This window comes from Phyllostomus discolor, chromosome 3 (genome assembly GCF_004126475.2).
Source record: "Phyllostomus discolor isolate MPI-MPIP mPhyDis1 chromosome 3, mPhyDis1.pri.v3, whole genome shotgun sequence".
Classification (NCBI taxonomy): domain Eukaryota; kingdom Metazoa; phylum Chordata; class Mammalia; order Chiroptera; family Phyllostomidae; genus Phyllostomus; species Phyllostomus discolor.
In genome coordinates, this window is record NC_040905.2 from 209,524,530 (window position 1) to 209,535,418 (window position 10,889).

Here is a 10,889-nt window from a genome sequence, read left to right on the forward strand (position 1 = left end):
GGGAATTGAACCTGTGATGCTTTGGTTTGCAGCCCGCACTCAATCCACTGAGCTATGCCAGCCAGGGCCCTAGCAGTTACTTTCAAATTGACCTATAGATTCAGTACAGACCCAACCCAAATTCCAGCAACTGCTTTTTTTTCATTCTCACAGGAGGACATGCTTATGGAGGGGAAGGGAGGGAGCAGTGGAAACACCGATGCAGAAGAGAAACAATTGGTTGCCTTCCATACACACCTGACGGGGTACCTCTGGGCTGGAGGACCTCTCCCACACATCCCAACTGGGGACCGAACCTATAGCCCAGGCATATGCCCGGACTGGGACTCGAACCTGAGACCCTTCCATGTGTGGGAGGTTGCTCCAACCGAATCAGCCACACTGGCCAGGGAGGGCCCCAGCAACTTTTTTTCTAGATATTGACAAGCTGATTCTAAAGTTCGTAGAAAATGCAAAGGCCAAAACGACTTTGAAACAGAGGAACAGAGGGGATGGACTTACACTACCTAACTTTAAGATTTATTTTAGAGCTCCGTAATTATAGAGCTACAGCGTGGCGCTTCAGGGCTTTTGACAGAGCTACTAAAACACTGTTGTGAGATCAAAAAGATAAACAAGGAGATTAATGAAATGTGTGCAGAATCCAGAAATAGATCCTGCACGTATATGATTAATTGATTTTTGCCGAAGGTGCAAAGGCAATTCATTTGGAGAAAGGATAATTTTTTTTTTCAACAATGGTGCTGGGAACTTTGGATGTTCATACAGAAATACATGAACTTCGATCCATATCTCATGCCATTTACAAAAATTAACTCAAAATGAATTGTAAACTTTAAAAAATGGATCATAGACCTAATTATATAACCTAAAATTTAAAAAAAGTATGGGAGAAAAATCTTTGTGATATTGGTTATGCAGAATTTTGTTGGATATGACATAAAGGAATGGCAGACTTCACGAAAATTGAGAACTTCTGACTCAAACACTGTTTGGAGACTATACAGGCAAGCCGCAGACTGGGAGAAAATACCTACAAATCACATACAATAGAAAGACTTGTACCACCTTATACCCATTGTTGTGGCTGTGACCATAAAAGCGGAAAATGATGACGACAACAACAAAATTCAGAAAATAACAAGTGTTGGCAAGGGTGTGGGAAAATTGGAACCCTTGTGAACCGTTGGTGACAATGTAAATGGTTGTAGCCATTGTAGAAAATGGTATGGCACCTCCTCAAAACATCATAAACAGAATTCCTATAAGGTCCAGCAATTTGCCTTCAGAAAATAGGGTCTCAAAGAGATATTGGTACCCACGTTCGGAGCAGCATTACCAGCAATAACCAAGATGTGGAAGCACCTGGGTGTGTGGATGGATGACTGGCTCCACGAAACACGAACTATCGTTCAGCCTTGGAAAGGAAGGGAATTCTGACTCATGCTACAACAGGGATGCCCTTGAGGACATTATACGAAGTGAAATAAACCAGTCACAAAAAGGCAAATACTGTTAATAACCATGATTCCACTTGGGTGAGGCACCTAGGGTAGTCACATGCATAGAAACAAGGCAGAATGATGGTTCCCAGGGGCTGGGGGAGGGAGAATGGGGTTCAGTGGGCGGGGCCTTGCAGTTTTGCTAGATAAGATGAGTTCTGGAGATTACAGTACAATGTAAAGGCGCTTCACACTACTGAACTCTCCCCTTAAAAATGATTATGATGGTAACTTCCATGTTATGTGTATTTGATCACAATTGAAAATAAAAATACGGCCCTGGCTGCTGTGGCTCAGTGGATTGAGTGCCGGCCTGTGAAGCAAAAGGTCACTAGTTCGATTCCCAGTCAGGGCACATGCCTGGGTTGTGGGCCAAGTCTCCAGTAAGGGACAAATGAGAAGCAACCACACACTGATGTTTTAATAAATAAATAAATTAAATAAAAATACGTACTTCATATTTCACCTCTTAAAAATGGGTCAGTAATCATTTCTGATGATATGTATTTTTTAAAAGTTAAATGTTAATTTTTTCTGGGTTAAGAGAAACACTTGCCCATTACAGAAAATTTGGAGAATACAGAAAAAGAAAAATAAAAGGAAGAAACTCACTCAATAACCCTACAAACTCAGTATAACCAAGATGAGTGATGTTACGTGTTTTCATACCTGCACATATGTTCACCTCTAGCATCCATTTTGTTCCACTTTTTAAAAAAGATTTTATTTGTTTATTTTTAGACAGAGGAGAAGGGAGGGAGGAGAGAAACATCAATGTGTGGTTGCCCACTGGGGACTTGGCCCACAGCCCAGGCATGTGCCCTGACTGGGGATCAAACCCATGACCCTTCAGTTCACAGGCCAGCACTAAATCCACTGAACCACACCAGCCAGGGCTCTTTCACTTTTAAAAAACCTTATTTAAGACATCTAGTCAAGATGGAGGTGTAGGCACACATGGTTCTCCTCCTCACATAACCACATCAAAATTGCAACTAAAGCCCTGGCTGGCATAGCTCAGTGGATTGAGCTCGGGCTTCGAACCAAAGCATCGCAGGTTCGATTCCCAGTCAGGGCACATGCCTGGGTTGCAGGCCACGGCCCCCAGCAACCACACATTGATGTTTCTTTCTCTCTTTTTTTCTCCCTCCCTTCCCTCTCTAAAAATAAATAAAATCTTTTTTAAAAAATTGCAAGTAAAATATAGAACAACCATCATCAGAACCATCAGAAATCAGGTTGAATGAAAGTCTGACAACTGCAATTAAAGAAACCACATCCATCCAGACTGGTAGGAGGGGCGCGGATGCGGAACAGGCTGGTCCCTCACCCACATGTGGTGGATACAAATTTGGGAGGGGTATCCCAGGAGTGAGGAGTCCCCGCCCCACACCAAGTCCCCCAGCCCAGAGAGATAAGTCCCTTCAACTTCTGGCTGCAAAAGCAAGCAGGCATCGAGTCAATGGAAGAAACTGCTGGAGCCCCTAGCAGTTCCTCTTAAAGAGCTAACACATGGACTCGCCTACTCAGACTCACTCCCTCTCGGCTCCTGGGCCAGGGAGGTGGCTTGAGGGGCACCGGTGGTGTGTAGGGGGAAGCTGAGGTGTCTGCAAACATGGTGAGCAGAGGCCATTGGCCCTTTTCTGAGCCATCCCTCCACAGACCCAGCAGACTAGCATTGTATTTAAGATCCCATCAAACAAGCAGCAGCTGGCCTCAGTGAGCTCCAAGCCCAGAGCTAGCAGCCTAGATTTGCAGCTTGGCTTCTTCTGGGAATCTCCAAGCCCAGCACAAGTAGCAGCCATCTCAGATTGCTTTATAGCTCAGGCAGGGTGGGCCTGGGCAAAATACAGATGGGGGCTGGCTTTGGCCTGCACCACTGGGGAAACCCCAGGGCCAGCACACTCAGTGGACAGCTACAGACCACGTTGGAACACCACCACCCTGCCCCTGCACAGCTGATCCTCCAAGGAGGGTGGAGGGTGGGTTAGGGTGCACCTGAAGGATGCACCTTGGGTACTCAGCATGCAAGATATGGGAGGCTGTGCCACTGGACCCTACAGGACACCTACTACATTAGGACACACTACCAAGACACAGAATCAAAGCAGCTCTACCTAATAAATAGAAATAAACACAGGGAGGCTGTCAAAATGAGGAGACAAAGAAACAGCCCAAATGAAAGGACAGATCAAAACTCCAGAAAGTGAGCTAAATGAAATGGAGATAAGCGATCTATCAGATGCAGAGTTCAAAACACTGGCTACAAGGATACTCAAGGAACTTAGTAGCATAGAAAAGATCCAGTCAGAAATGAAGCGTACACTAACTGAAATAAAGAACAATTTACAGGGAAACAACAGTAGAGTGGATGAAGCTGAGAATCAAATCAATGATTTGGAGCATAAGGAAGAAAAAAACAACTAATTAGAACAACAAGAAGAAAAGAGGATCCAAAAAAGCGAGGATAAGGTAAGCATCCTGTGGGACCACTTAAAGCGATCCAACACTCACTTCATAGAGGTGCCAGAAGGCAAAGAGAAAGGGCAAGAAATTGGAAATCTATATGAAAAAATAATGAAAGCGCCCTGGCTAGTGTGGTTCAGTGGATTGGGTGCCGGCCTGAGAACCAAAGGGTTGCCAGTTCGATTCCCAATCTAAAGCATGTGCCTGAGTTGCGGGCTGAGTCCCTGGTGGGGGGCATGTGAGAGGCAGCCACACATTGACATTTCTCTCCCTCTCTTTCTCCTTCCTTTCTCCTCTCTAGAAATGAATAAATAAAATCTCAAAAAAAAGAGAAAAATAATGAAATAAAACTTCACTAATCTGGTAAAGGAAAGAGACATACAAGTGCAGGAAGCACAGAGAGGCCCAATCAAGTTCGATGCAAAGAGACCCACCCCAACACACATCATAATTAAAACGCCAACGGTTGAAGATGAAGAGGTGGGAGGGGGTGTGTGGGAGAATGGGTGAGAGGTGAGGGGATTAAGAAGTGCAAATAGGTAGTTACAGAATAGCCATGGGGATGTAGAGTACAGTATAGGAAACGGAGTAACTAAACAACTGAAATGTATGACCTGTGGACATGAACAACAGGGGAGGGGATTGCCTGAGGGAGTGGGGGATGCGGGTGGAGGGAAGCCAAGGGGGAGAAATCAGGACAACTGTAATAGCATAATCAATAAAACAGAATTAAAAAACAAAAATATATAAAAGGTGTGTAACCAGAAAATCTAAATTCTCCAAAGTCAATTTCAGTGAGAAAACAAGCAATCCAATTAAGACTGGGACATAGCTTTGAACAGATAGTTCCCCCAAAGAACATATATAGATGGAAAACACATGGAAAGGTGCTCAGCATCATTAGTCTGTAAGGAAATGCGTGTTAGAACAACAACAAGATACCGCTACGCACTTACTAGCATGTCTAAAATTAAAAAGACCGACCATGCTAAGTGTTGGCGAGGATATGGTACAGCAGAAACTCTCACATACTTCCGGTATGGGTGTAAAATGATACGACTATTTTAGAAAATGGTTTAGATGTTTTTTTTTAAAAAAATTTAAAGTCATCCAGCCATTGTACTTGGAGAGAAACAAAAGCATGTCTCTATATAAAGACCGTGCACGAATGTTCACAGCAACTTCACTGTAACAGCCCCCGCACTGGAGACGACCCAGACGGCCCTCAACAGGTGCAGTGGACAGGCTGCATCCAGATAACGGAATCCACATGGCAACAAAGAGGACTAATGTGCTCCAAGCACGGATCTCAAAATAATTATGCTGAATGAGGGGAGCCAGATAAAAGCCAAGTACACAGTGTATGTCTCCCTTTATGTACAATTCGTGCAGATGCACACTAATCTGTAAGGGGGGCCCCCAAAAACCCGGAATTAGCTTCTGGTGGGTGGGCCCCTTGTAGTACAGGCTTCCCCTGCTAGGTGAGTGTTCTAGGAACCCATCTGTATTAATGTACCAGGTGGCATTGTTGTGAGAGGCTGTGTTTAGCTAGCTTCAGTGAATTTTTTTTGAAGACTCTTTCAACCCATTTGCCCATTTTGTGATGGGTGCTTTACCAGCGCACCTGCCCACACCAGGCTGACTGTTCAGCAGTTTTTGACACAAAAGAGGGCATGACCTCCATGTCCCACCCTCCCTATTCACCTGATCTCATCCCCGGCAACTTTTTTTTTTTTGTTTCCCCGCATTAAAAAAGTCGTCAAACCCTGGCTGGCGTAGCTCAGTGGATTGAGCGCGGGCTGGGAACCAAAGTGTCCCAGGTTCGATTCCCAGCCAGGGTACATTCCTGGGTTGCAGGCCATAACCCCCAGCAACCGCACATTGATGCCTCTCCCTCCCTCCCTTCCCTCTCTAAAAATAAATAAATAAAATCCTTTAAAAAAAAAAAGTCGTCAAAGGGAAACATTTTACTCATGTGGAAGAGGTGAAACAATGGCAGAAGCACTAAAAGGCACCAACATTGATGAGTTCAAAAACTGGTTTAAGCAGCGGGAAAACGCCTCAATAGGTGTATCGCATCAAATGGAGAGGGCTTTGAAGGTGACTGAAGTTTAAGCATGTAAGAATAAATACACTATTTTTAAAAAAGATTTTATTTATTTATTTTTAGAGAGGGAAGGGAGGGAGATAGAGAGAGAGAGAGAGAGAGAGAGAGACATCAATGTGCGGTTGCTGGGGGTCATGGCCTGCAACCCAGGCATGTGCCCTGACTGGGAATCGAACCTGCGACACTTTGGTTCGCAGCCTGCGCTCAATCCACTGAGCTATGCCAGCCAGGGCTAAAGACACAATTTTTAATAAATGAATTCTGTTTTTTTAGGGTCCCTCTCATTTAGTGACAGAAAGCAGATCAGCAGTTATCTGGGGTCCGGGGAGCTGTGTGAACAAAATGAATAAGAAGGGAGGAGATACAAAAATGCAGAAGGAATGTTTTGGGGGCCCTGGGTGTGTTTGTTATTTCAACTGTGCTGATGGTTTCACAGGTGCGTGTGTGTGTCTAAACTCATTGCAGGGTACACTTTGAATGTGAAGTTTATGGAACATGAGTTATATCCCAAAGCTGTTAAAACCATATTAAAATAAAACCACCGAGCCCTGGCTGGTGTAGCTCAGTGGACTGAGCGCTGGTCTGCAAACTGAAAGGTTGCCAGTTCGATTCCCAGTCAGGGCGCATTCCTGGGTTGTGGGCCAGGCCCCCAGTGGGGGGTGTGTGAGAGACAACCGGTTGATGAATCTCTCACAGTGATGTTTCTCTCCCTCTCTTTCTTCCTCCCTCCCCCCAAAAGTAAATAAATAAAATCTTTAAAATAAAATAAAATAAAATAAAATAAAACCACTGACGGAAACTGTATGAAGTGTACAAAGGACCTGTGTACCACCTTTGAAACTTCCTGTGACCGCATAATATTTAAAAATAAAAAGTGTAAAAAGTAAAAAACAGCAAAGATATACAAATTAAAAAAAGTTTTAGTGCTTGCCAAATAAAAGCTGTACCAGTTAAACTCTCTTTAAAATTATTTGAGAGAGGCCTGTCTCCCCACAAACTAGTGATGTTGGTGTAATAAATAAAAATTACTATTACCCCCTTGACGAGCATGGCTCAGTTGCTTGGGTGTCATTCCGCAGTGAAAGGTCACTGGCTGGATTCGTGGTCCGGTCAGGGCACGTGCCTGGTCCAGGCACAGGTTCCCCTGTTGGTGCCTCTCTCCGTCTCTTTTACCCTACCTTCCCCTCTCTCTAAAAACAAATTAAAACAAATTATTTTCAGCGATCCAAGAGGTTGGTCAATTCATACTTCTTGGAGTATTAGTCCAATTTAATGTCACCCCAGGTTTCAGTGGGACATTTTTAAAAAAAATTTTATTTATTTTTATAGAGGGAAGGGAGGGAGAGAGAGAGAAACATCAATGTGTGGTTGCTGGGGGCCATGGCCTGCTACCCAGGCATGTGCCCTGACTGGGAATCAAACCTGCGACACTTTGGTTCGCAGCCCGCACTCAATCCACTGAGCTACACCAGCCAGGGCTAGTGGGACATTTTTATTTCTTCTTTGTCTTGTGTCCTTCCGATGCTGGCTGAGACGTTATCTACAAGCAGCTTCCCAGACCTCGATGTTTAAGACCGAGGCACCACCCAGAACCTGCTCCTGCTTTATTTTCCTCTGTAGGATTTATCACCATCTGGCACGCTATGGAGTTTACCGATTCATCTTACTTAACATATCTCCCCACACTAAAATGTCGATGCTTCGAGGGCAGGGATTTTTGTCTGTTTTGTTCATTACTAAATTCCCAATAACTGGAACATACTGGGGACCACATCTAGTGGCACATCATAGGCGTTCAGTAACTTTCTTAAATGAATGTTAATTTTTTATGAGGGTATTTGTCTTTTCTTTTGATTTAAGAACGCTGTGTGTTAGGGATATTTACCTTTTATCATAAGGATGCGCATATTTCCCCCATTGATATTTGTCTTTTACTTTATCATCTAAAATTTTAATTTTTATGTATTTATATGTCTTATCTTTCATGTCTTCTGGGCCTGTGTCTTTCTTCTCCAAGATTATAAACATTTTTCTGTATATTTTTCCTCCAGCCTCATAGATTTTTCCCTTGTAGAGATTTAATTCATCTGGAATTAATTTTTGTCAGATGTGATGTAGGAATAGAACTTTATTTTTTTTTCCAAATGATAGCTGACAGCCTGTATTTTTCCCAACATACCATTCGAATGTTTCCCTGTATTCCTAACCAATGTTTTCTTTTTTTAAAAAGATTTTATTTATTTATTTTTAGAGAGGGAAGGGAGGGAGAAAGAGAGATAGAGGGAGAAACATCAATGTGCGATTGCTGGGGGCCATGGCCTGGAACCCAGGCATGTGCCCTGACTGGGAATCAAACCTGCGATGCTTTGGTTCCCAGCCTGAGCTCAATCCACTGAGCTACACCAGCCAGGCCTAACCAATATTTTCAAGGCCTGGCCAATATTCTTTTTTTCTGGGAAAAATTCCTTTTCTATTGTGAATTAAGTCAGCATTTATGCGTTTCTCATAGTTAATAGAAAGGACCTTAATCTTTGTATTGTGCAGAAGTATTTAGCACAGGACCTAGCCCACAGCAGAAGCAGAAACTGTGGGATGAGTGAGTAAGGGGACAGAGCTCTGTCTGCCTGTCCCATGGGGCAGTGACGTCCTTGCTGGGCATGCACGTGAGCGCTGGAGGGGGTTTCAAGAAATTAAAAAAATAAGGACAAGAATGCACACAAGCACATCTGTGTAGATAAAATCTTTGTATGGCTGCCAACTGTCTTTTCTTGGAAAGGATCCTGAAATCTTGGCTTTCCTTTTCTATATTATAATACATTCCTTTTTAAAAAAGTATTCGATTTTTAGAGAGAGAGAGAGAGGGAAAGAGAGGAAAACATCAGTTTGTTGTACTACTCATTTATGCATTCCTTGGTTGCTTCTTGTGTGTGCCCTCACCGGGATCCAACCCGCAACCTTGGCGGGTGGGGACGACTCTCTAACCGAACTACCCTGCCAGGGCTGTGTGGTAGTAAATCTCCTGTGTATAAAAACCAAAAGTAACGGGAACACTGGATTGTAGTCCAGCTTTCCATCCAATGTTTATTGAACCACCTTCCCTGCGATCGCTGCTACAGGGGTCGAAGATTTCGCAGTGAAAAAACCTGAGTAGTTTAGTAGAGAAAGCACGTTCCTGAAACCGTGACGCAATAGTTTATTGCGAGTGAGGAACCTGCAAGGAAGAGGACAGGGTGACAGGTAGAGAGAACGTGAGGCCCAGGGAAGCGCAGGGAAGAGCTAGCCCTTCCACACCCTCTGCACCGCGGTTTGCGCGTTCTTAAGCTCGGTCACAGGCCCGCGGGGTTGGGTAGAGGCGGGGTGGGGGCGTGGCCTTGCCCCCCCCCCCCATCCCGCCCACCCTGCTGGCCACTGGGAAAGGGGGCGGCACGTGAGCGGGGCGGGACGGGTAGGAACGCGCACGCGGGCAGCTGCGTTTCCGGCCGGAGGCCTGTGCTGAGCTCCCCGCGTCCCCGGGGGGCGGCGGCGGAGGCGGCCGAGGCGGCAGGGGGATCCGGAAGTCAACGCCATGTCGAGTCTGCACAAGAGCCGGTAAGGGGCCCCTGGGCCGAGCCGGCTGGGCCACCCCAGGCCAGTCCGCCACTTCTGCCCTGCGGAGGGGGCGCGCGGCTTCGGCCGGGCACCAGCCGTCCCTGGGCAGCGGGGCTCGGGCTCCTACTTCTCATTGCCTGTGGGCCCTAGAGAGCTAGGAGGGGAGGCGCTTGTGCCTTCCTTCTCCCCAGTGTCACCCCTTTTCTGTGTCGCCCTGACTCAGGACCCCTGGTTTCCCCCTTGCCCCGGCGTCTTGCTGATTCAGGGCCACAATGACCAGTTCCCCACGCCCGCCCCCCCCTCCTGTCCCATCCTTGTCTCCCCTGTCAACCCTCTGACTGAGGACCGTCCTCTTTCCAAATGCTGCTCGTTTTTTTACTAGAAATGTTAGGAAACCGGGATTCTCCCGTCCGACCCCTCTCCCAGGCCAAATCCTGCCGCGTTGGCTAAATTTTGCTCAGTCTTCAGTGTTCTTCCAGGACTTGTTTTTAAAACCCTTTTGTCCTTCCCTGCAGGCAGGCCCCGAGGTCTTCTAATGGTTATATTTTTGAGCCTGGAGAGCTGCGTGCAGGTTACACAGGTCCGTTGACTACGGATCAAATTACTCCTGGTTCCTGGGGTTCATGGAGTTCAGACAGTGAGCTGTGGGCTGGGCCCGGCCAGCAGGAAGTGCCCAATAAATGCCAGCTCACTAAATAATAGAACGTGTCTGACTTCATGGTGCTTGTTTGAGAACCTCTGGACAAGAATATTTCTATGTTTCTGGGCTTGGAGGAGACAGGACTTATACTTCCGTAACTCCCCGAAGCTGACTTTGATTAGGACCTTGGCTGACTTTGCCACCTTTAATGTCCTGAAGGAGAGTGAGGAACAGGTTGGAGACTGGTAGGGTAAGGGAGCTGTGGGTAGAGGAGTGGTCACTGAAAGCCTGTCGTCTTTCGGTTTGGGTGCATTTCATTTGCCTCCTCCGCCCGTCTTCTAGGATTGCAGAGTTCCAGGATGTCCTGAAGGAGCCCACGATCGCCTTGGAAAAGCTTCGGGAACTCAGTTTCAGTGGTAAGAGTCAATGCTTCCTTTTCAGGGTTTTCCTAGAGCGGTGCTGTGGCTAGGATGGAGGGGAACACGCCCCAGGCCATCCCTGCCCAGTACTGGGGACCAGCCTGCCTCTCCAGGCCTCTCCAGGTCCTGTGAGCTGAACAAACCGTGACCCTCCTGGGCTTGCAGGG

At 46.1% G+C, this 10,889-nt stretch overlaps 1 protein-coding gene across 5 annotated transcripts in view; it reads left to right on the forward strand.

Annotated features, from left to right (window-relative positions):
- Positions 1–10,889, forward strand: part of TBC1D13 (TBC1 domain family member 13) — a 36,052-nt gene that overhangs the window by 7,223 nt on the left and 17,940 nt on the right. For 2 of the 5 annotated variants that reach the window (XM_036022345.1, XM_028523569.2), the window contains exons 1-2: positions 9,520–9,663; positions 10,646–10,719. In XM_036022345.1, coding sequence (XP_035878238.1) covers positions 9,641–9,663; positions 10,646–10,719 — 97 coding nt within the window. In that variant the 5' untranslated portion in view covers positions 9,520–9,640. Of the gene's footprint in view, positions 1–9,519; positions 9,664–10,187; positions 10,244–10,645; positions 10,720–10,889 lie in introns of those variants that run through there. The other 3 variants (XM_036022346.1, XM_036022347.1, XM_036022348.1) reach the window with 3 other exon arrangements.